The sequence below is a fragment of the Trichoderma virens genome (assembly GCF_000170995.1).
Source record: "Trichoderma virens Gv29-8 chromosome Unknown TRIVIscaffold_92, whole genome shotgun sequence".
Lineage (NCBI taxonomy): Eukaryota > Fungi > Ascomycota > Sordariomycetes > Hypocreales > Hypocreaceae > Trichoderma > Trichoderma virens.
This window is the reverse complement of record NW_014013657.1, coordinates 1,169,724-1,194,904: the sequence shown is the minus strand read 5'-3', so window position 1 is coordinate 1,194,904 and position 25,181 is coordinate 1,169,724. Positions and strand designations below refer to the sequence as shown.

The window sequence follows — 25,181 nt, the reverse complement described above, 5'->3', positions numbered from 1 at the left end:
AGAGAAATCTTAAAACGAACAACAAAGGTTGTGGTGAGGGGGATGGTCTACTTATATACGTACATAGGTACTCATAATGAGAGACACTCTTATCTATCGAAACTGCCCAAGTGGCGAAGACCTGCTGCGTACATGATTGTTTTATCAAGATGTTCTAGCCTCTCAATTAGTTGATGCTCTAACAGTGGCTGTTCTGCCCAGGGTTTGCGGCATGTTGTTATTGCCATGACCGTTCGAAGGGACTTATAAAGGCATGCAGCAATGAATGCAATCATCACTTGGCAAAGGCTTCTGCGCCCTGTAACTCTAATCTATGCCGGTACGAAGTGGGCTTCCAAACGTGGTAACAGAAACCTTCCATGGCTGAGGCAAAGGGGGAGGCTGCGGTGGCAGCACTGCAGATTCAGCATCGTTTGGCAACGCCTTAGCATCATCCCCTTCTCCCAAGACTGCAGTCGTCACTTGCACGTCAGCCATTTCTCTATCTCCGTTCCCATCATCGTCTGGGCATCTCTGTCGTTCTAATTTCATGTCCATAATCATGCTCAGCTCCGGACAATATTCGAATATCTCCTTCCGGCGAGCTGCATCTCCCCACACACTCTTGTCCAAGCTGCCACCACCTTCACGAATGTGATAGCCCATTGGTCTCTCCATGTATACGTCTTCAACAGCAATGGCATCGTCGAATCTGGATGCCACTTTAGCACCAGGGAGTACCCACAGGCGTTTCCCGAACCACTCGTCTTCGGGCTCCGAGTCGTTGAAGCGCGCTTGAAAGCTAAGCACTCGCTTGATTACTGATACTCGACGTAGCGAGAGGCCGCCATATCCAGAGAAGTGGCCATCACCCATGCTAAACCGCGTGTGCCATGTTAGACAAGAGACTGAAAGAGTGAATGTCGATTTTGAGTACACACCGCGCAGCGCCAGTCCAATCCCAGCCAAGCCCGTCATCCACGCTTGTTTCCGAGTTTGCGCATAGAATACTGTCATGTTCGTATTTCAGAATCCATTCTACGTCTGTGAGGAACTCGTCGTAGAATCTCGAGTCAGTGAGCAACCTGAAAACGTCCTCTTTGCTTGCAATACTCCAGGGAGGGGGAAGCTCCACCAAATCCAGTTTGCCAATCACCTGCTGGTGCTTGATCGAATAAGCCCGGCTAACACCAATTATGCTCTCATTCGAGCCGATAAAGAGGAATCGCCAGTCGGGCGGTATCACTGCCATCATATGCAGTATCAGCGGAGGCAGGTGAGGCAGTGGCCTGGCCTCGATCAGAAGAGCGAGCTTGGACGAATTGAAAGCGGCACGGGGGTCTTTTGCCAGAGGAATTGGCCAATCTAGCTTGACGCTTGGGATCATTTTTCGCGCTTCTTCAAGTCTGGATGAGACTTTGGATGTGACGATGGGTTCGTACTGGGAGTGCAGGCGGCCCAGATACCACCTCCACAATAAGATTTCTCAGCATTTGGACTTCTGTTTGGAGAATAGAGCGATGGTTGTAGACGACATTTGTTCTACGTACATAAGAATCAAAAGTATTGGAACGAGCATTCGAGCCGGGGCGACGCTGAGGACGCCTGAAGTGTTGAATCCAGACATGATAGCGTGGTGATGCTTCAGTGATCATGCAAGGTGGTAGAAAGAAAACTCTTCTGCAAAGGCCGAGTTACAATAGAACGAATGGAATCAAAGCAATCAAAAATGATCAGATTATCAGAGTGCTGCGGGCGGTGAAGATCGAGTGGACAAGCAGCCGCCTCAAAGGGAAGGATCGTTTGTGAGATACACCGGTACTTGCACATTTCCACATGATACCAGGCATCGTGGAAATGACAACTATTCGAATAGACATGAGAGCATATGAGGACAAGTGCCAATGGCAATCGCATTTTCTCAATAGCCTGTCCCGTCGCTGTTGATTGACTGTCTTATTAGAAGCACTCTCAGGCCGGACCAGCGGAATGCCAACACACGAATATGGCCAATTCCTCGGAAACAGACTACGGGCTTGTTTCTGGAGCTTCAGAAGAAGACGATTCGTAATATTGTGTCTCGTCCTCATGTCAGTTCCTACTAATACATTCTCCAATACCACCATCAACGACGGGTTTTAACCATAACACCAGTCTCTTCGTCTCAACACTCTTACACCTCTCTTCCGGCTCCGACATCTCCCTCTACATCCCGCATATCACCATCGAATTCCCGGAAAAGAAACGGTCCTCGCCCTACAACACATCCAAAGTCGCCCTCCTCATCGAGAATCGTCCTAGCGCCATCCTGGCCCCCCTCATGCTGCACTTCATCTCCGTCGTGCCCCCCGACTGGCGCTTCCGCTTCATGGGCTCCCCCCTTTCCGTAGCCTCCATCAACCGCTCCGTCGCAATCCGCCACCAAGTCGCCGCCGGCAAGCTCGACCTCACGTTCATCCCCGAAAACATGAGCACCGGCGGGCAGGAGGAGATTAGCCAGTTTCTCACCACGCTGTGGTTGTACGAGGTTGTGCTCCAGCCGGCGGAGTGGCTGCTCGTCTTCCAGACCGACTCCATGCTCTGCGCAAACAGTAGGCTGAACCTCAACGACTTTCTGGAATACGACTGGGTCGGCGCGCCGTGGAACCCCGACGGCCAGTGGGGTGGCAATGGAGGATTGTCGCTGAGGCGAGTGAGCCGCATCATCGACATCCTGCGCAACCAGCGGCGTGCCAACGGCTCTGAGCCCGAAGATGTGTGGCTCTCCGAACGCCTTGCTCACCATCCCGGCGGAAGGGTGGCCAACGGGTCCGTCTCAATGACCTTTTCGGGCGAGATGCACGATGGACGGTCTGAGCAGACTATGAATAGTTCTAGCATGTCTCCGAGCATGAATCACATTGACAATGGTGATTACGTTCCAGAGATTGATGACTGGAGGGCAGGATTCTATGAGCCAATGGGCTACCATATCGGAGGGAGTGGTTCTTTTCTACATAGTCCAGTTTGGGGAATGCCAGAGCTGAGAGAGCATGTGTGGAAATACTGCCCAGAGATCAAGATGACGCTAGCCATGGACGTAGCCGAGTACGTCCCTGGGAACTGCGGCGCGCGATGGACATAGACATGATGTTGAACAATGAAAGGGGCAAGATAACTAAAGTCGTAACAATTGTACATTCATTAGCTCCATTATATGCTGCTACTTCTGAGACGAATTATCGTAGAGAGTCCAGAGCATCTTATGCCTAGATGCTTGATTTTGGCCATGGGGCGAATAACGTCCTGGCGAAAGTTGAATTTCCCACCCAGCTCCTAATTCATCATACACAGTCAACTACCAACCACCATATTGAACATATCATTACATGGAAACGAGAAAAGGAAAGGGGGCGTTGCCGATAAAACAGGGGGCGTCTTAAGCCAGCCCTTCCGCCACAGCATGACCAACGGCTCCTGCCAGCTCGCCAAACAGAATGCCCCTGAACACACTCTCTCCCATATTCTGCGTCCACGCACCAGCCTGCTGCATTCTCTGCTTCCAGGCATCCTTTTGCGCCGCGGGCAGCTCATCCCACGTCTTGGCGGGGCCGTGGACCTCTTCATCGTGGACATCCACGTTGATCTTCTTGCCCTCACTGTCGACAGCGGGATGATCAGCCTCCCACATGACGAGCGTCTCAGCAGTGTCGATACCGCTGCCGGCTAGCCTAGAAACGAGATAGTCTTTGGAAAACGCGGCGGGTGGGTGAGCTGGATCACGCAGAGTGCCATGCCAGAACCTTTGCACATTGAGGACGGGCTTGCTCATGCCGTACAGCTCCATGACTCCCTGTCCGATGATGGCCATGATGAGCACCATGATGGTGAGGGTGATGACGAGAGGTCGCCTGGAGGGTGCCTTGGCACGCATGGCTGTGACGTATCGGACAGGTGCATCACCGGGCGTCTTCGCAGACGACGCATCGATGTGTTTCTTCAAAGCAATGCTGTGGACGGCGACACCTCGCTGGAGAGATATGCTGGCCAGTTTGAGGAATTGCTGGGTGAGGTGCTGTTTCGGAGGAATAAAGTTGGAAAACGCCAGGCCGGTGATATTATCGCCTTTGTGAACGTCTTTCAATGTGTAAAGTGGGTGAAGGTTGGCAAGAAGCTCAATCGAGGAGAGAGCTTTGTGATCCATGGTATAAAAGTAAATGGAGGCATCATTGCCAGCTACGGCGATGACGAATTGCGTAATGCCAACAGACGTCGACGAAGATGTGGGCGGCGACAAGTTTGCAACAGCGAGGGCAGTCGCAGATATCTTCTTCGGGATGCGTACGGCCATAGATATCCGTGCCGTCGCATGGCCTGGGCTTGGCAGTCGGAATCCCTGGAGGAGAACGCCGCTTGATTTCGGTAGGTTGGACGCCGCGAGAACAAAGTTGGGTGTTACGAATCGAACCGAGCGGAACGCAGGTAGCTCGCCATGATCGTCTGTCATGGTGAAGATGAGTTCTGGCTCCGAGGTCTTCTTGCCAACCTTAACCAAGTGTAGTTCGTACTTGTGGCAGTAGACAACCAGGTACTCTCCGTTCTTTTCATCCTGAATGACATCCAGGTCCTCTGCGTCCTTGGTCAAGTCCAAAACGCCCTTGACTTTGGGTTTGGGTCCCGTTGCATCGAATACGGCGAGTTGGGGCTCCTTTCCCATGCCTGTGGCAGCGGCGCCAACAGATCCAGACACGCGCAACACTCGCTGGTAGGTTTCGGTATCCCGGTCGGTGAAGTAGGAGCTTCGAGACACCTCTGCGACCTGTACATCAGGGTCCTTAGCTCCGGCAGCTCGCGACTTGGTCTGCTCGACGGAAAACGTTCGAAGGTGGAAGTTCTTCCCCTTGGAGATTTCTTTGGGGCTCGAGTTGATGCCGGCGAGGACGTATGAGGTCTTGTCATCGACGCCGCCGACGACACCGAGCGACATGACGCTGTCTTCATCGCGGGAGAGGTCGATATCTCCAGCCAGTCGAAGCTCGCCCTGATCAACGGTTTCAACAACGGACTGTCGGGAAGAGAACAAGAGTCAGCATCCAAAGCCAGCAGGTAGAAGCTGGGAACCAGTCCAAGAGGTCACGTACAATCTTGTTGCCCACACCAGAACGGCCAACGCCGCCACCACCACCGACAACTAAACGATTGGCATTCTGAGGATCAAAGCTGACCGCGTAGAGCGGGTACTCGAGCTTGATGTTGGCCTGCGGGAATGGGAGGGCCATGGTCGATGATGTCAGGGCTGGATGTTGCGGGTTGGTTGCTCAACCCCCGCCTGCTGGTAAGAAACTCGGGGAGAGTCGCAGCGGTCAATGCCACTGAAAGAACGATTGACGTCTATCGACTGGGAACTTTGCACGTGCGCGATCGCGTTCAGGGAGCTCAGGGAGCCATTGGGGGTGGGCTGGAAGAGCTTTGTGGCCAGATGTTCAGATTGCGCGAGCTTGGAGAGATTTGGCGGGGGATCGCTGTGGGTTAGTGAGCTGACAGGGGTGGCGGGATGCTGGCTGCCAAGTACATGTACTTTGTATCTACCTTGTACCTCGATGGAAGCGGAGTGCGAGATCCGCCGCGTGCAGCATCACCAACTGCTATGAGCATCAATGTCTCTCTATATAAATCGTATTTTCCGACCATCACCTATTTCGATGCTATCAAAGAAAGGTACAACCCCAAACTCACTCATCCGTCAAATTTACATGCACCGCCTTGACGGTATAATATCCTCTCAGCCCGTCCTCGCCAAGCTCCCTCCCCAGACCACTCTCCTTGATCCCTCCAAACGGAACTCTCGTGTCAGAATCGTTGCTGCTATTCACCCATACCATGCCAGCCTCCAGATCCCGAGCCACACGGTGTGCTCTCCCCAGGTCCCTTGTAAAGACGGCGCCCGCGAGTCCATATCTCGTCGCGTTAGCTATCTCCAGTGCTTCCTCTTCGCTGCTGAATCGCGCAACTGCTGCTACCGGCCCAAAGATCTCCTCTCGAAAGGCCGCTGTGTTGGTGCCCACGTTTGTGAGAATCGTCGGCGGGGTGAAGTAGCCCTTGGATGGTACAGGCTGTCTGTGAGGATGAAAGACATCGGCGCCGGCGTCTCTTGCGGATGAGACGTAGGACATGATGCGTTCTGCCTGGGCCTTGCCGACTTGTGGCCCCTGATACGTCTGAGGCTCAAATGGGTCACCCAGAACCGACGCTTCTTCAGTGAAAGCCTTGAGCCTCTCCACAAAGCGGTCGTAAATGCCGTCTTGCACCAACAACCTCGATGTTGCCGTACACACTTGCCCTTGGTTTGCCATAACGCCCTCATGTGCCCATCTCACTGCCTGCTCCAGGTTTGCGTCGTCAAAAACAATCAGCGGTGACTTGCCGCCTGTCTCAAGAGTAACAGCCTTGAGTGTTCCGGCGGCCATTCGCATCACCTCCTTGCCCGTTGCCGTGCTGCCAGTGAAAGCGATTTTATCCACGTCTGGATGCCGCGCCAGAGCGGCACCGGCCTCGCCGCCACTTCCGTTGATGATGTTGATGACCCCCGGAGGGAAACCCGCTTCCCGAACAAGTGACGCCACGTAAAGCATCGACAAGGGCGTTTGCTCCGCCAGCTTGAGCACGACGGTATTTCCGCACGACAAGGCCGGGCCAAGTTTCCACGCTGCCATGTCAAGCGGGTAATTCCAGGGGATGATCTGGCCGCATACTCCGACGGGTTGCTTCACAGTGTAGGCCATCTTCTTTGAGCCAACATCGATAACCGAGCCTGGGTTCTTGTCTGCCCATCCAGCATAGTAGCGAAGGACCTCGGAGAAATGCGGCACATCGTAGCTGCGGGATACCGACAGCGGTTTGCCATTGTCGAGCGTCTCAATAGCAGCTAGTGTCTCGCTGTGCTTCTCTACCAGGTCTGCTAATCGATTCATCAGGTGACCGCGTTCGGTGCCAGACAGCAGCCTCCATTCAGGCTGTTTAAGTGCTTTGCGAGCTGCTTGAACTGCTCTATCCACATCAGGCTCTCCAGCTGCGAATACAGAGCATATGTCTCGTTCCGTGCTGCACAAGATTTAACACGGGCAAGTAAGTAACACAGAAAAGCAAAGGAAAGCAAAACAAACAAAAGCAAATTTCGCAGCCAAAAGAGAATTTCTGACAATACGTACTATGGGTTTATTGTCGTTATCATGTCTCCCCCAATGCTTTCGCTAAATTGATTGTCAATAAACAGCCCCAAAGGCTGTGTCCATCTTGTCCCGTTTGGTGCCGACAGTTTAGCCTCCAGGCGGGACGATGCCAGCCTTGGAGAGCGACTAAATCGCCGAATGCAACCGTGGCGAAAGGCGACACTTTGGACAGGCTTTGTCAGCCTTTCCATTGTCATACACCTCCCTGTTGACATTTCAAAAGGTGTTCAAGCCGTGTCCTGAGCGGTCTACCTGGGCTGTCAAGTTCTTCGCATCAGTGTCAGTAGATACGACAAGTCTCTGTATAGGTATGCTGTTGCAAATAGCCGAATAGACAAGAATTCGCTCAGAAATTCGAATCCATATGAGACTGCTGATACTGGTAGCTTTGTATCTCTTTGCAACAAGGTCGCTTCAAGCTCGGCTTGTTCATCAGTTACATGATCCCAGTTGTTTGTGTCAAAAGACTGCGAGAGAGATTCTCACTATAAAATTATACCAAAAAAGAAACAACCTACATATAAAATATAGTGAAGCAGTAGATGTCGTTACATCAGATATGAGTGTGAGGGAAACGATAAAGATTCTCTCCTACTTACTCACCCCAGTAGGTATCATAGGATAAGGAGGTATAGAATCGTCGTACTCTGTAATTTGCAGTCCCGCTTATTCTGTCTGTTGGAGATGTCATCTGAAGACGGGCGTATCGCCCCACACTTCGGAGATCGGATCTATCTTCTCCGATACAATATGGTACGTGCCATGCTTGAATTCGGCATTCAACATCACATCACGGAGCCTATTCCGACTCTGGAGATCAGATACATCACTTATCGTCCTAACGAGCCTCGCACTTCCAGTTGACCACAATTAGTGTATATTGTTTTCGGTCGCCCGTGCCCGTAGTCTGGAGCACGAGGATATGTGTCATATATCTAGCTAGTTCCCAAGCAAACCCTTCTTTGTTCATCAGTTCTTTACCGTGCTGAACCCCAATATAGACAATCGGCTCTTCAGACGTTTCGAGAAATGAAGCTTCATCCAATCTGATTACATATGTGTTGTATTCCCAAAGCCAGAGTAACACCAATTTGACAGCCGTAAAAGAGCAAACGGGGGCAGGTAAGGACTGAATAACCATCATTAAGCAACTTCCATTCGCATTCTCCCTTCCCTCTTTTTTCAAATAGTCTTCTTCTTTTTTCCACAAGTGGCATTGATCCACAGGTGCATCTCTTCGCCATTCGTAGGTGGACACCCAGTTTGGGCAAGCATTTCATAAAAGTGAATAGATAAACAAGCGAATGTAGTGTTGAATCGGAGAGCTGTTCCGTCCAACTCGGTGTATTTTGATTTTCGGTTTATGCTTTTTCCAATAACTGAATAAATCATTCCCCGTGCGGAACAAGGCAAAAGAAGGTATTCATTGCCTCGGACCCGCTGTGATGCTTGGGCGAGCATCGATCGCGACCAGTCGCTTTATTAAGCGGACAAAAATAATGTATAAATGATAGTAACAAATGAATAATTAAAGAATGAAAATAAGTAGAGCAAAGACGAATTACTATATGTAAAGTCAGAAGTGTCGGTTGCCCGACGGAGATTGTATTTGTGCTGGTACAAGCCAGGAACCCAAAAATTAAAAGCTTTGTCCAAAATCCAAGAAAATTGATATCATGGAAGCGATGATAGATTATGAGTAGTATGGTGAGATTGATCCTCAAGTGTTGCATCAATGCAGATGCTAGTACAGACCTATATTATCAAGAGGAGGTGTGAGGCGAACTAAGCGTCGCGCAGCAGAAGGGGGAGAGCAGAGGTTACTACCAGTGGTCCTGGTGCTTTCGTGGTGCAGTTGCCCAACCGGTTTCGAAGTGGGATGACTGGGCTGGCCTCCATTGACCAGTCCTCAGATCCTGCTCTTGAGGTTGTCCGGGACCCAATCCAGGCATGGGGGGAGGAGGTCCCTCCATTACCCGCAGAGGGGGCAATCTCTCTCCGCTCGCGGACGAAGTCGCAGACGAGGGCCTCGGCGGCGGCACTCCATAAACTGGGCTGTGCATCGACGGGAGGCCGTGCGGCGGACCGCCAGATAAACCATATACCGGAGGAGAAAAGTCCGGACGATCGTCTGTGCGTCGAACCGGTACGGGCCGCTCCGCCGATGATACCTCGCTCACGTAACCTTGAGTGGGAGTTGGGATGTGGTGGGATTGCATCAAGGGGCTTCTGTCCGCATAGCTGATGCTCTTCGATAAAACCGGGCTTTGTGGTCCAGCAGCATGATTACTTATGGCAGGTGTTCGGGCTACGATATCCCTGAGCCGATTGCGTTCGTCCCTGTAAAAGTCCCTATGTGCTGCGAGTTCCTCAAGTTGTTGCAGCATCTGCTGTCGCTCTTCCTTGAGCTCCTGCAGCTGCTTCATGTTTTCCTCCTGTAGGGTTTTCTTCTTCCTGCGGTGGCGAGTCGAAGCCTTTGCATTTCGCTGCCTCTTCTCGTCCGCTTTCTTTGATGCTTGGGAATAGTCTACTTGAACAGGGATAGGCGTATCGCTTCCTGGGAGAGTCATGTAAGCTTGCTGGGATTCCATCCCAACAAACGACCCTCCCTGTCGACGCAATATCTCTGGCCATGCCGGTGTTCCCTCAGTTGGACCTCCCATTCTTGAAATCGGTCGGCTAACGGACAACCCGGTCATTCCGTGCTGGAACTGCGATGGTGTATGTAATCCATGTGATCGGTTTTGAAGGTCTCCCGGTGGAGGGATTGGTGGCGGTTGTATATGAGGGGCATCCAAGGGGCGGGCTAACGGTTGAGAAAGAGATCTTGGTGGGGTCACCATTGGGGTATGCGGGCCAGAGGCAATTCCTGAGGGCTGGTGAAGCCCAGGAGCGTGCCTAGGCTCATCGGGAGTATCTGATTCGTAAGGTCGTTTCGTGGGAGCCATGCTGGGAGCCAAAGGTTGCCGCGGATCAAGGTCTCGAGGAGGAAGAGCCTGGCCAATACTCAGAGGTCGAGGGGCTCTGGGGCTGAGTATCTTCCTCTGGGTGCTCATTACGGGGAAAGGATATGCTGTTGAAGGAGAATTTCGTTCGGATATCGGAGGTCTGCCTGTGGGCGTAACACCTGTGGCAATCGGGGTCGTTGGCAGAGAATTGGGAGCAGCATGGCCATGGAGGTAGGGACGCGGAATGCCATAGGGAGTTGAAGATGTTGGGTGGAAAGGGTCAGCATCCCTTGCTCGCGAAGGTGGTCGTCCGCTAACGTCGGGGCCCATGGAGTGTGACTCGGATGGATTCAGAATATTGTGGACTCCGAATGATTTGGCTGAATGCTGAGCAGCACGGCCAACGTCAGGTGATAGTCCAGAAGGTTCATACCGTTGCGAAGTAAACTGGGAGAATTGTTCATTGTTGACAGGAGATCTCGAAGAGAGACGAGAGGGCGGGCGAGGGCCAGGTCCCCTTTGTGACATGACCTGATCACCTACACACTCCTGATCTCGAGGATCAGTGCATTGATTTCTTTTATCGCCAATCAGGAGCCGCAGTTTCTTGAACTTAGGGGAGGTAATCCGGGACAGAGTCTTGGACAGCCACGAGGGAGTAGTTGGTGTATTGGGAGAATTTGGCGTACTGGCCCCGGAGGAATCGGCGGAGTGAAGATCAGGGCTATCCTTGATTGGAGCAGGCAGCGCCCGTTGCCGCACGTCTACGGAAGTGTTCGCCAGGTTGATCGTGGTGTAGTCGGGGACCGGCTGGGAATATACCCAAACAGCCCCAGAGACTAGCGGTGGTGAATAGTTCGGATGGAGACTCGGTTGCAATACGGGGAGGGACAGCGGGCGATCAGGCCGACAGTCCAGGATGCAATCCGTTCTTTTAGCACAACAAACCCCTCGTCCAATGACTCAAAATATGTCCAAACGAGTAGATCGACAGGTCGCAGCCCGCAGAGTTGAGTATTAGTTGTTTCGTCACGGGTATTGTGCTGAATGCCACGGAAAAACCAGAAGGTCCAAGAGGGGTCTGTCTTGGGTCTTTGACCGAAGATGTAAGCTTGCCCACGAGAAAAGGATCAAGTCAGTTAACAGGTATTATAGTATTAAGCAGCCCGGCGTCTGCTAGATGAAGGGGCTCGTTCAGGCTCCTAACTCGGATTAAAAGCTTTTGGTGGTAATAAAGTCAGCTAAACTGCAGCAGAACATCACTTTTGGTGCAATCCAGATTGTGGGATTCTTCCAGTGGGAAAGTAAAACAATTATGAGATATCAGACGGTTAGGAGGCCCGGCCAACAGCCCGTCCTCCACACAGTTTTTTGCCTCCGCGGAAGAAGGAGAAGAGAGGGACTGTGGCCGCAGGGCTGCCTCCTATTGTGTATGAAGGCGAGGCCAATGTCGAGATACGCAGTTTTCGAGGAGTCTGCAATCTGCCCTCATAGTATTCCAGAACTCAGAGGAATGCCAGAGTATAACGGGCCGCAGGACTGAGTTTGCGTGCAGTCTCCTCTCGAGAGCGTACTCGGGTATTGGGGAGGAAGATTGGTGATGGTGAGGGGGCGTAGGGGGGGATCGAGGGGGGGAGGAGGCGAGAAACGAGGTCACGAAGTCGCAAAAAAACAAGTCGAGATGAGGTAGAGGCCAAACTGGGGACTCGAGCAGACAAGGCAAAGGCAGGGAAGGAGCTGCTTACCTGAACAAGAACAAAAAACAAAAAACAAGTGAAGCCTTGGTGAGGAAGGTACCGATTAGAGCAGATTACAGTACTTGGTAGTTGGTACTGGGTACAAATCACGCCGAGCCGGAGGTAGAGGCAGTGCGTTTGGACAAATTAGATGCACTTGAAGTCCTACAACTTGCCGTCGAGGCCGCCAGCAAAAGACGCCGGAGCTTTCTATGTCGAAGACGTCCAACGAGCCCGAAGAGATGGGCAAGTCAACAGTATCAGGATTCACTCGCGGCACTGGCAAAGGTGGACAAGGAAGAGAAGGCGGAAGCTGTGTGACGAAGAAAAGGTGATGGAAGAGGTCTCATCAGAGAGCTTTTGGCCGGCGAAGGATGACAAGCCACAGTGGGAGCATTGACTGTTGACAGTTCGGCTTGAAATATGCCAGCCGGTGGCCCCTTGTCGTTCTCGATGAAGGAAAGTACTGCTACGAAGCATTCGCATGGTCACGCCAGCCGAATGGTCTGTCCCACAGCCCAGGGTTTCTGTGAGCGAGCATGGGGGTGGAGGCGCCACATACCTGTACATGGAGGTTTTTCGTGGACGGAGCCATCAGTGATTTGACCCATGCCGGAGCCAGACCAGGGAGAGCGAAACGTCAGTCGAGCTACAAGCAGGAAGAGGTGCAGCAAGCCGCAGCACGACCCCATCGCCATCAACCGCGGTCTCTCTCCACTGCGAAGAACCCGCTAGTGGTATTACAGCACAGCTCTTGTCTTTCTTCTGGGTCCACGACGGTGTTGGAGTCGGCAGCGACGGGCAGGGATGTTTGAGTTGCGCCTTAGCCTAGGTGACGGTGTGCACTCACTACTATCACCTTTACCCCCCCCCCCCCCCCTTTTTTTTTTTCTTCCCTCCAACAACCCTTTTTACCCCCGGCAGCAGGGCTCAAGGCACCAGAAGGTTGGTTTGGCCTAGCACGGGCCAGCGGGCTAGCTACTAGGTAGCTAGCACATAGTCCTCTGACTAGGTACAGGTTCTGGCTTCAATTCCATAACGATCAACTGGCTCGCCGTCACCAGACAATGTGACGGGTCCGGGGGCTGCTTCTACCCGTATCGGTTCTCGTCTGCATCAACGGCAAGCCGACGGCACCAGCACACTGCCGCGATTCTTGTGCGCGCTGCGAGTGGTGAATGAAGAAGGTTTGATGCGATTGCGATTGCGAATGGAAGCCTACTGGACCAGGGGATGCACATTGTACAGCTGGCATCCGGGGAATAAAAAGGTGGATGGGATGGATGGGCTAGGAGGATGGCGCGCCACGGTTCATGTGCAAAATCACCAAGCCGCCAAGCTGTGTCTTGACTGCCCGTGTTCAGCCTCTGCGCCAGCCGTCCATTCATTTCCTCAGCAACATCACCGGGTAGCCTTCCGGCAGCGACTAGCTCTTTCACCCAACGATCATAGGTTGCGATGAGCCACACGTCACATTGATGCGTGGCTACTCGTACGAGTACACAGGTACTTTCTTACCTGCAACAACAGATGAAGCGGCTTGTGGGCAGTGCCTATCCTGGCATTCTTCCTTCTTTCGGTGCCCACTGACGTGCGGTGACAACGATCACTTCCGAGCATGGGCATGTATATGACGCTCTGCCGAGAGACACCAACTGCGGCGCATGCCAGTCCTTACAATGCCATTGTATGTACGAAGCATGTACGAAGCATGTACGCACGGAGTACTCCGGCACCCCGTAGTATTGTCGCTGGCTACGGCGGCTGCTCTGTGGCCTGAGAATTATATCATCTCTCTGCACTGAACCAAAATTCGCATCCATGATCGCATATACGACACATGAAGCCATGTCGGCCACGACTGTGCTGCCGTTTTAGCTTGCTAGCTGTCTGTCATTTTACCCGGCATCTGCGCATGTCTTTGCCTGGAAGCTATTTGTCGGTCTAGGACGGAGCAGAGTCCGGCCTGCACATGGCCATCACCACCAGAAAACCACCGCCCTGCACTGTACCCAGGACCGGCCCATCTCGTACAGTACACCCTCCGGATCGGCCTGAGAGTTAGACTCCCGAATTGTCAGAGGAAACGATGACGGTCAGCTCTCCTAAGCGCGTCTTCAGGGCTATGACGCGCTGCCACATGACGTTTTCCACGTTAGCAGACAAGGAACAAGGGGTGCCAAGTGGCCTACCTGCATATCTGTAGCCTGCACCCAGAGCATCCATCGATGGCCCGTAGGTACGGGTGCCTGGTCTCTGGCGGAATCGAGCCGACGCGGCGACAAGGCGACGCCAACTGGGCCAGATTAGCAGTTTTGGCGCAGACTTTGCCCGGTTTGGGATGGGGGAGCTTGTGGCGGTTGCCAACTCGCTCGCGATGCTGCGAAGGGCGGTCAGCACCAGCGGGCTGGCTGGCTAGCTGGCCATCAAATGGAGCGTCCAGCACTTCATACGAGGCATGGATGCAATGCTAGTTCTTCTTCGATAGGCTAGGCGTCCAGAGAGGGAACCTGAAGTCTGCAAGACCCACGACGAAGCGCGGGCTCCAAGCTCTCCAAGTTTATTAAGTAAGCTGGCCACCGTTCGACGAGGGCACATATGCAGCTCCCGAACCATTGGCTCCGACACAACGCCACACATCACACACAGCTCGCCCTGCTGCGACGAGTCGCTCGCTGCTCGCTGCTCGCCCCTCTGGCCAACCCCGTCCAGAGGCCTCGTGTAGAAACAGGCGGTGCGCAGATATGCAGATGCTACGGGTACTCAGGTCCGGAGCCCACAGACACGTCGACCATACATGCAAAAGTCGCATCGGCGGCGCTAGCTTGAGCGGCAATGGGTTTCCAATTGAGCGGTCGCCAAACAAGCCTTGCAGAAACAGCGCTAGTTTAGCACGGCACGGCGTTGCATGCAAGACTACCGTGGGCCATCTATTGTGGATGCCTGAGTGGATCGTTGTCTACCTTGAATAGGCACTCAATGATGGAGCCCAAATTGTCCACATGCTCGGAAAGAAAGCATCGCCAGGGGGGCTCCCTGGCTAGCAATTCCGACAGTTCCCAAGCTCTCGTCGAAGCCTTGCCATGCCTGTCTACTGGACTGTGCTGTAATATTGGTACGGAGAACTCCTTGATGCTTCTCACGGGCAGTGGTAAGTACGATATAGCACAACCGGGGTACAGTACTCCGTATACTACTTAGTAGGTATGTCTAGGTACGCACAGACATACAGTACATCAGCTGCGGTACAGGCTGTCCAACGGCAACACAAGTCACGGATCCCCTGGTGAATACAGGCAACGCTGTCTGCTGGCGCTCCATGCTCCAAAAGAACTAGTGCCGACGGCGGGAGTGGGAATGGGGGCACACACCTGAGCCAGAAACAGAAGACAAGGCATCAAGGCTACCTATGTTTAGCTACGCAAACCCAAGGGCACAACCACCCTGGCTGCCAGAACCAACCTCTGCTCGCTTGATCTGAGCTCAAACAATTGGAAGAATTGCCCCTACGAGCACGCCTGGTAAGCCATGGCGCAGCAGGTGCTCATACTTGCGTACTTTGGGGCATATCAGCTCATTATTCCCTGCTCTGCTGTACAGCACCGCAGCTACTGGCAGTGCGAGTGATCAAAGGTCTCACTTTAGCTGCATTCAATCACTGGCTTGTCCGTCTCGGGAGATTCCCATGGCGATCTCTTGGTCCTCCCAGCTGCTGAGAAGAAGCGAGAGCAACATGGCCGGGGACGCCGTCACGGCCGCCTTGGGAGAGGATGGGAGCAAACGGTGTGTCTCGGCAGGAAATGAGGAATTCCTGCAGTGCCCATGGATTGCGAACAAAAGTACGAAGCAGGACGGGCAACATCCATTCAATGAAACCTTGCAGCGTCAATTCTACATGTTGTAGCGTGTGTGCTTAGGTATACGGCACGCCGCCGTACACGCTACCTACTTACTAGGTAGTACCTCCCACACAATGAGGCACCAGTCTCTTGCTGCCCAACCTGAGTACTAGCGGTAGGTCGGCCCGTTGACACGCGAGAGACGGTCGAGTTTGACATCCATACCAGTACTTTGTACGAGTACCTGGTACATGCTCCATGACCGCCTCAATAGTGTTCGAATCATCTCGGCCAGGAACGGTAGACCCGACCTGACTCGGTTAATGTTGGTTCCTATTACGACTAACCATGGTCAGTATTCCTACTACTACTGCTTATACGGAGCCTTGCCCACATGGCTTGGAGTATGTCTTGCTTCTATTCCGCTCCCTCGGGTTGGGCGTCATGTGTGGCTTTTCCCGCAGTCCAATCTTCTTCCTTCATCCGGCGACTGCGGCGCCTATGCTAATATGGGGAGGGCGGACCCCAGATGCCGGTAGCCTCATGGAGACATGATTTGGGGGCAGAAAGCGATGCAAAGGAGATGAAGCTGGAGAATTTGAAGCACGTGGTGCTTGTTTCTCTGGAGATTAATCTCTATGCGAACCAGGTACGCAGTGCAACACACCACCTCTTAGGCCCGCGATATGTGCCTTGTACAGGCTGGGTGACTTTGTTGTAGCCGGACTTGCGAGCAGCAAGTAAGCTTAGGGCTCGGCGCTCTATCACTTGGTATCTTGCCCCGGTACTGCCACCAGTGCTCGTACTTGGTACTACCAGCTGCCTCACCAGATACCGAAATCTCATGTATCTAGGTAGCTGGGGGACTCAATTCGCTTTGGGTCAGTCATCGAGAGGCAGCCCAACAAGCTGTACTCCATATACGCTTCGTGCAGAACACGTCGGCAGTGGTAGCCCACGAGCTTCCAGCACAATACAAGTACAAGTACATACTTGCGAGCATGATGCCTGTACGAGCAGGCCCTGCTAAGGAGCCCTATCGGGTAGCTAGGGGTTGCATTTGACCAAGATGGTGTTATCGACGTGTCAAGGTACCTCTCTCTCCGCTCAACTTACGGTGTAGCTCTGGTACCCTACCCGTCTTGGCTGCAACTCTTCGCACTTGCCGTGGTCTGTGCCTCATGACAACAACACCATGTGTTGTCACCCAGAAGAAGAAGAAGAAAACAAGTGTTCGACGGCTTTCCTTTTTCATCTCTGCCTGCATTAGCCACATCTCAGGCAGGCCAACTCATGCATCTCACTCGAAGAGGCCAGGCATAAAGAAACAACCGACGGTCTCAGACGCTCCCTTTTATCATGCGGCAAGTCTTTTCCCATTGACTACCAATGCATGTCTCTCCCTCGAATCGATGGCGGCTGACCTGGAACATGGCTTCCCCCGGGGCCAGGCCTCGAAGGATTTGCCTACACCGGTTCTGCCCATCATCGCCATCACCTCAAGGGCTCATCGCCTAGTCCACAGCGGACCAACCACCCCAACCACCAGTCTCATCGGCAATAAAGCTTTACGATTCGATGGGATGATCTCACCTGCACAGACCAGACCGCCCCGCCCGGATGCCAGGCATGTATGTGCCCTGCAGGCTTGCCAATTGGCGCCCACACGAATCCGACATGTCATTAGGCTTGTGTCTGTTATTTCCTTCTCATCTTGCCTACAGTACCAGCACGGGTACTTCGTAGTACGAGTGCCAATGCCACTGCTAAATCTAGCACTCAGTACGAGTATGTACGAGTACATGTAGGACTCTGGCCTGTGCTGAGTACCTGGTAGGCGCAGGGTTGGGGGACCCATGCCCATACAAAGCACCATAGGTACAGCACAGTACGATACAGTCGCTGCTCTCCAACAGCATCTCGTCATTGATGCCACAAACAGTGATAGGCCTGCTTTTCTCGGAAATTGGTCGCAAACGACGCTGCTCCTCGCAATGTATCGATTCCATGAGCTTCAAAGACTCTTGGCCTCTTACATGGCGCCGACCCTAACTTGCTGGAACATGCATGGTATCCAATACGCATTGAGTAAGACCCGGCACACCCTACCGTGTCTATCTAGGTACGGAGCACTCATATTATATATACAAGGGCATCTATAAAAAAACGAGGCGTATACAGGTATTCAACGGCATCCTTAATTGGACACTTCATCCATGACTTAATTTCAAGACAACACGCCACTCCACCTCAGGCCGCTCTTTTCAGACCTGCCAGTATGATACTCGCTAGCGATATGTGTGTATGCGCTGGCCGCAGATTGCATGCTAAGGTACTGTATTCACAGTTACTAAGATGGATCACTGGACCTCTCTGTGCCCAATGGATAAGACGCTTCCCGTCTCTGCGGATGCCTTAGACATGATTGGCTCTCACGACGAAGCTCAGGGCGGCTAGCAGTGCCCATGTACATATCACACATGCACGACCGACAACTAGTTTCCACACCCGTCCCTGACTCCCGGGCCCTGCTATGGCCTGGACGCGGGGGACTCAAATCCCAAACCTGGGTGCCGAGACACGTTCCCCCGAGGCCCATTATGCGGCCTTCCCTCGTTACGCAGGATACATACATGCAACTTGGACACATGCGCGGTGACACTCTACACAGACGGACCCGGTTCTGTGGTTTTTGCCAGTGGGATGCGATTATCTAATGTGCTTTTCGCCCGCTTGGGAAAACTGTTGGAGAAAACTTCCGGGGGCAAGACGCACCTGGACGCATTGGGGGATGATTACATTCATTCGCCTGTGCCCGTCCTATCACTGCGTGACGACTAAATATTTGGGGATACTGTGGATGCCCTTTGAAGCTCATGACACAAAAACACCATCGGCGAACAACTCACGCGGGGACCCACCACGTCGAGCAGAAATTGGGGGAGGAGGAGTGTGCAAAGTACGAATGAAGGAGAGGTCCTGTCATCTTGCTGCATCTCAAGACCACTTTTACAAGATGGGAGCCATCAACAGTCCTTCAGGCAGGTGTGGGCAACCGGACCCTTGAACGCCAGCCAAATGCTAGCGCCTAAAAGGGTCTTTTCCTGTTCAATCTGGGACAGCAATCTTGCTCTAATCAAGACTACTTGCTGCCAAGTGGCACTTGATGTCTCAACACGGCCGTGATGGGACCTTGGTAGTATTATTAGCGCACTTGCTCGTATTCCCTCTCAGCTACCATTCTGAAGCAGTCATGCGCAAAGTGTCAAGCAATAACCTTCCGGAATACCAGGGCAGGTCCCTCATCTAGTGGCACAGCGAAGCCTTCTGGGGCGCTAGTTGTGTTTAATCTGCCTCGTCAATTTAAGAAGAAATGAGACGAGAAATGAGGTTGACCGGGATAGCAGACAAGCGGAGCTTCTGTCACAGCTCTACTTCTACTAGTAGTAGCATGAATCGATGGCTTGCATCATCACCCGGCACCGAGGCCACCATCATGACCAAGCGCCCATTCGAGCCGCTCATTTCTGGATCCGTTCTTGTGTAGGGATCGGGCATCGTTCGAGCTTTCCCATGGCAACCTGACACCATCATCACAACGACGAGCACTAAAGCACACCATCACGACACTAGCATGGGCGAGGCGAGTGCGGAGTGCTTTCATACCAGAAGAAAAAAAATCGCAGGCCCTCCCAGCTGCCTCCGCTCAGAGTAATGGGATAATAGCTAATAGCGGGAGCGCTTTGTGCCCGAAGCTGGGCAATCAACGAGCCGACGCGGACCGTCCGAATCCCAGCTCGGCTGCACAGACGCCTTGCTTCTTGTCAAACTAGCAGATCTCAAAGGTGCATGGTGCATGTGTGAGATGTGAGATTTGTCGAGATCAAACACAGGCATCCGGCACAAGCAATGCAGTCCGGTGCAGTGTTCGTCTCCTCTTTATATTGGTGTCCACACTACTCGTACGGTACCTATGTATGGCACGGCGTCAACCATCGCGGAGCTTCACAGCGAGTCGCAGCTACAGCACAGCGGGAGACAGTTTTGCACGACGCCAGCTCAAGCATTCAGAAACAAACTTTTGCCTTCGGGCCGTCCCTAGCTCTATCAGGCTGTGAACTCTCGACAATTTTCTTTGATAGCGGCGCAGGTCCTGAACGGCGCGTATTCCTGCGTCTATCCGCTGTTGCTGTGTAAGCTCCGTCCCAAGAAGCGGTGGCCAGCGGCGGGTGCATCTAGTCGGCGCCGCATTGCGACTGAGAGCACACACCGTCGTCTTTAGTTTTGCTTTTTCCTCTTTGCTTTTTTTTCCCTTTTTTTTTTTTTTTTTTTTTTTTTTTTTTTTTTTGCTTTTTTTGCTTTTTGCTTTTCGCGGATGCGCTATTCTGCGGGCTGCTTTTTGCGCCTAGTTGGGGCTGAGAAATTGCGAGCCAGTTTGTGAGAGCGGCAGCGGCTCGCAGCCCCCGGTGCTTGAGACCGGAAAAGAAGATCTTTCTCAGCCCATGCCCAAACAACCAAAAAAAAAAGAAAGTACAGGTACCGACCAGGGAACCAGACGGGTACAGAGCACTAGCACGAGTACAGTACATGCGACAACGTCCCTGTACGAGTACCCAGTCCTTTGTGGACACATCAGATGGGGAAGGGCCCAGATGACGCGACAAGTTCTCCGTACTGTATGTATCTATGGCATGCATTGCATGCAGACTAAGCTCGACAACCGGTCCCTGCAAACCACCGTGGTCTACAGGTCCTGACTCCATCCGCCTACCCGGTTCATGCAGCGCTTTACGGTGGGCCTATCAGTTCTTCTTCTCGAGCCCCATAGCCGTACATGCTTCCGCAGCGGTTGTGGAAGGGTGCTGGGGGCTGGGCCAGTCAGCTAGACCGGTTGTTCTCCGATGGCATCGGCCGACAGAGCGCAGGGATGGTCAAGGGCTCAAGGGCTACTTGTCCTGGCGCTGGCATCGTGGTGACCCTAACGGTCGTATGCAATGGAACGTGTATACTTGTGTTGGAACGGCCAGGACGAGTCACGAGATCCCTGCGTGGAGCGAGTGATCGCTTAAGATTGACAACAATACGAAGGAATCCAAGCATGTGCAAGTATACTCGAAAGTCGCAAAGGGAGTGATGCTACTACTGCTAGTACCATACTGTTGGTGGGAGGTAGGATCCATGGATGCGTATATCGGCCCCGCAAGCCCTGCTGCATGCAACTACAGGTACGAGATCAACGTGGCGAACGCCTAGCGGTTGAATTTGCGTGACGCCCGCCTCACTCTGTTTTCTGTTGCCAACAGCGCACTGGAGGCTTGCTGCCCGACTTCCAACGGAGATGAGCCAAGCAACGAACTCATGATCGGAAGTCATGATGGGCGATGCACATTGTCTCGGGCTGCAATGTCTGTGTTGTACTCGGTGCGCACTTGATCAGGCGGCAATAAGGGGTATGGAGGTACCAGTTGGTTCTGAGCAACACGGCCAACCTCGCCATTTTCCTTGGTTACTTCCTCGATGCAACATTGCTCCTTGCCACTGCATCTATTTCTCAGGGGTCCCAACGGAGCGTATCATGGCAAGGGGACGCCGTCCAGGTACGAATACATATCCAAACGTAGGTACTCCGTAGACGACAACGATTGGCAATGTCCGGTTGGCTCTGGGTATCAGTGAAATGCGAGCAGCCACCGCTTATCCGCATCAGTTGGAAGCCACGTGAAATGCCACTGACTGACGGGCATCGATGCTAATGTGATTCGTCATGTCGGACAAATTCCCGCTGGGAGGTTTGCCATGCACAGTAACGGAGCTGCCATGATCCTACGCTGCATGGTCTGATCATAAAGGGGCGCTCTTGGCGATTAAGACGCAAATGTAGGAGCAAATCTGCCCACTCCATTAGTGAGGAGTCCTGCGAGTATCGCATTTCGGAGCATGCGGGGTCTAGGCTGCCTCTGCCGGATGTATGTTCGACTTTGTGTTTACCTCCAAATAGACTGTGAGTGGGATGATGGAGTGTTTCGCCGGTCTTATAACACATTATCGCGGGGTTCGGCGTGTGGCTAAGGTCCTCACTCGTATGAGTCCTCGCCATAGAGAAGTCTGAGAGGCAGTATTCGAACAAGAACAGATTCAGCCAGGCCCAAGAAGACGTAGAAATCAAGGCCAAACCCATAGTAGCTATACATGAACAACAAGAGCATTTGCTTTAACTGGCCTTGCGCTCGTAGCACTTGATCCCGGGTAAGCCCAAAAAGACGGCCTCGCGATACCGTCCCAACCTTCCGGGTATTACTCCGTAAAAACTCCACATTATCTCCTACCCCGCCATTGCTCCTCAGAGAAACTCCGTGATCGCTGGGGCCCCGAATATAAGGGTATAGAGTAGTAACTCGTTTCTTGAAAGATTTAAGAAATTCAAACAACATCCACAAATCCATCTCTTCTCTCAAGTTTCTAGCGCTCTGGGTGGCGTGGCAGATAACTGAATCATGGCATCTCAACAGTGGAAAGTGGACGAGCCCTGGCTTGACCTTAAATGCGCACTCGGTGAAGGACCATTCTATGAAAAGGAGACCAACTCACTGCGTCTTGTTGACATCAAGAAGAAGCATGTACACACCGTTTCTATAAGCGACAACGGAGATGGGTCCTCTCTAAAGACCATACAACTGGACGTTTGCCCAACAGTCACTGCCGACATCGAGGGCGTGGACCCCCAGGATCGCATTCTACTTGGTGTTAAACACGGACTTGCAGTGTTAGATCGTCAAGCCGGAACATACAAGATGCTCGCACCGTTCAACGCCCAGGAGAACAATGAGCGTATCCGCTCCAACGACGGTGCGGCAGATCCCCATGGCAAGTTTTGGCTGGGGACCATGACGGATTTCGGGCTTGGAGAATTCCAGCCAGAAGGTATGGCTGATCTACGAGTGTTCGACGCCTCTAGCCCCTCTGGTGGCTGGGCTCACCCCCTCACACTGGCGCTGACGGCCTCTCTGATAGGGTTTCTTGCACGCTTTGATTCGTCCAGGGCAAAAGAGGAGGTCTTGACGGATCTGGTCATCCCCAATGGCCTTGGGTGGTCACCGGATAAGAAAACTATGTACTTTACGCACTCCAAGACGCGAGAGGTATTCGCGTTTGACTACTCCCTAGAGACTGGGGCTGTAAGCAACAAACGCCTCTGGTATCGGCACGAGGGACCAGGCGAGCCTGACGGCTTCCGCGTCGACGTGGAAGGAAACGTGTGGCACGCCATCTATGGAGAGAGCTCGGTGATCAAGATCAATCCCCAGGGCAAGGTTATCGGAAGCATAACTCTGCCGACTAGGAACATTACCTGTGTCCAGTTTGTGGGTACGGAACTATTCATCACGTCAGCAGCGGACGCGGAGGGCGACGAGACAAGTCAGAAGTATGGCGGTGGTGTCTTTAAGGTTGATGTGGGGATTGCGGGTTTGGAGCTATTCAAGTTCAAGTTATAAACCAAGGGTTCTCGTCGAAAGGCATGGCCCTTGCAACATCAAACGCCGACGCCGCATCGGCTTATGAGCGAGAGGAACATGGTTTGCCTTGCCGTGCTGAAAAAAAAAATTTAGAGATAGGAAAGCATAGAAGGATTTGCTATCTAGACCGTTTTCTGCATACAAAGAGCTGCTGAACTGGTTAAGCCGGATATTGTCTTTTGCAAGGTAGTACTGAATACTGATGAGTTTGAACCAACTACTATGCCCAATGCCATGTCTCTCACATGCAAACTCTTGTGATTGGAGCCACATGGCTGATAAGCAGGGGAGGGAAAGCGAAAAACAAGGAAAGAAAGGAAGCTAGATGAGGTGTTCAACCCGCCCTACTGTACGCCAAGTATGCAATTCTGAAGCAGGGCCATCTGCAAAGGGCACCAAGAAGCATGCAGCAGTGCATGAGAAGAGCAACTAGATGTGCTGGAACGGTTGCAATGCGGATGACTAGGTCGCTTTGAAATCATGCCCGAAGTATGAGAGAAAGAACTTGTAGTCGTGAGAAAGTTACGAGGAAGAACAAGTTGCTGGTAGTAGAGTGCGTCATCTTTCACCAACAAAAGGAGTGATTAATTGGTTACCAGGTCTTCAAAGGATGCTACTAGACCAGTTCCCTCTCCTATTATTCTTTCTCTGTTACAACGTTTTGGGAAAGGATGGTATGCTTGCTTCTCATGACTGCTTCCTCAGCCGGCTTGGTCAACAACCACACGACTGCATAGTGCTCCAACCGATTTCAGGCTTCTACTACACGTATTTGGCAATGGCACGGCACGTCTCACAACACCCCATCTGTTCATGCGGATCGATCCAGTGGTTTCAGTTGAGCATGGATCGACTTGCTCCCTTCTGGGCCCCCAAGCTCAATGTCTCAGTACTACTGCATCCTACAGCTAGCAGGCCTCAGCCAGCCGTCGTATGATGGCTCTACCGCTACGCAGGCGTGGTCCTCGCAGTAGTCATACTATTGGCAGCAATTAACGGCCGTTGCTCACCGCCGCTACAATTGCTCGACGCATTGGCTTCATCGCCAGCCCAACTTGGAGACCCGACTCGAACCCCCTTGTTCCGTCTCACCGCCTGGGCGGTTGCAACCCCGGCCCCGGTCTCCGGATTTCCGGCCCCGCATGCTCGGGGCGGTTCGGTCACGTCCCTTTCGCCCAACTACTAGGAGCGTGCGTGTGAGTACAGTAGCAAGCGCATGTACGAGTACCTGTAGCACGACCAGTGGTGGCACAAGTAGCAGTACAAAGCAGCATGGAGAGCAAAGTGATTTGCTCGTCCGGCGGGTGGGCACGGCATGAAAGGAAGACGACAGAACAAAGTGGAAACCAGGCCCGCTACCCACGACAAGGGGGGGAGTCGAGAAGAAGAAGCCCATCCTCCAAGCTGTCTAGCAACAGGGTCTAGCCGATAAACGGCCCCCAAAAAAGCTCCTCATGGCCAGGGTTGTCACCTCTTTTTTTTTTCTTGCTCTCCCAAGCAAGCCAAACAAACCTAGCTTGGCCAGCGTAGCATGCGGCTGCAGTTCTTTCCCAGGCGCAGGAACTGCTAGGACAAGGACCGTTCCCGGGCAAAAGGACAGGGGCGCAAGGGAAAACGTGCACGCTATCGTTATGCATACGATACATGGACTAAAGCAAGTGCGTGCTGCAGGCATCTCGATCTGGTTATCAGGGCAGCCGGCGGGCGTGCGGGCGAGGGACAGCGAAGCTCGGCTAGCATCGATGCGGTCAAGAGTGAGTTGCTTGGGCTGACGGGTGTGGTTTTTCTCTCTCGTCTGGCCGGTTTCTGGTTTCTGGGGAAGAAGGAGAGGGAGAAGGATAGACAGAGAGACGAGGTTCAGGTTCTCAGCCTTGTCGAGCCTAGCATGACATGTCTCTCATAAATCACATTGTCCTGAACCAACGGTTTTTGACAAACCTTATCGAATGACCTTTCC

The 25,181-nt window shown here is 52.8% G+C and overlaps 6 protein-coding genes across 6 annotated transcripts; 2 read left to right on the top strand and 4 right to left on the bottom strand.

The window, feature by feature from the left end:
* Nucleotides 1–306: 306 nt before the first annotated feature.
* TRIVIDRAFT_228616 (uncharacterized protein) lies at nt 307–1,606 on the bottom strand (the record flags this gene model as incomplete). The annotated part of the gene is made up of 3 exons (XM_014094313.1): nt 307–856; nt 921–1,448; nt 1,530–1,606. The coding sequence occupies 3 exons, from the start codon at nt 1,604–1,606 to the stop codon at nt 307–309; spliced, it is 1,155 nt and encodes a 384-aa protein (XP_013949788.1).
* Nucleotides 1,607–2,299: 693 nt separating this feature from the next.
* Nucleotides 2,300–3,103, top strand: TRIVIDRAFT_164366 (uncharacterized protein; the record flags this gene model as incomplete). The annotated part of the gene is made up of 1 exon (XM_014094312.1): nt 2,300–3,103. The coding sequence occupies one exon, from the start codon at nt 2,300–2,302 to the stop codon at nt 3,101–3,103; it is 804 nt and encodes a 267-aa protein (XP_013949787.1).
* A 25-nt stretch (nt 3,104–3,128) lies between these two features.
* On the bottom strand, nt 3,129–5,411 carry TRIVIDRAFT_82550 (uncharacterized protein; the record flags this gene model as incomplete). The annotated part of the gene is made up of 2 exons (XM_014094311.1): nt 3,129–5,023; nt 5,100–5,411. The coding sequence occupies 2 exons, from the start codon at nt 5,235–5,237 to the stop codon at nt 3,398–3,400; spliced, it is 1,764 nt and encodes a 587-aa protein (XP_013949786.1).
* A 279-nt stretch (nt 5,412–5,690) lies between these two features.
* Nucleotides 5,691–7,805, bottom strand: TRIVIDRAFT_196415 (uncharacterized protein; the record flags this gene model as incomplete). Its single annotated transcript, XM_014094310.1, has 3 exons — nt 5,691–7,059; nt 7,167–7,279; nt 7,791–7,805. 3 exons carry the CDS (start codon nt 7,803–7,805, stop codon nt 5,691–5,693), a joined length of 1,497 nt encoding a protein of 498 aa, XP_013949785.1.
* A 1,205-nt stretch (nt 7,806–9,010) lies between these two features.
* Nucleotides 9,011–10,599, bottom strand: TRIVIDRAFT_64521 (uncharacterized protein; the record flags this gene model as incomplete). Its single annotated transcript, XM_014094309.1, has 2 exons — nt 9,011–10,515; nt 10,569–10,599. The coding sequence occupies 2 exons, from the start codon at nt 10,597–10,599 to the stop codon at nt 9,011–9,013; spliced, it is 1,536 nt and encodes a 511-aa protein (XP_013949784.1).
* An 11,605-nt stretch (nt 10,600–22,204) lies between these two features.
* TRIVIDRAFT_38692 (uncharacterized protein) lies at nt 22,205–23,203 on the top strand (the record flags this gene model as incomplete). Its single annotated transcript, XM_014094308.1, has 2 exons — nt 22,205–22,631; nt 22,722–23,203. 2 exons carry the CDS (start codon nt 22,205–22,207, stop codon nt 23,201–23,203), a joined length of 909 nt encoding a protein of 302 aa, XP_013949783.1.
* Nucleotides 23,204–25,181: the final 1,978 nt, after the last annotated feature.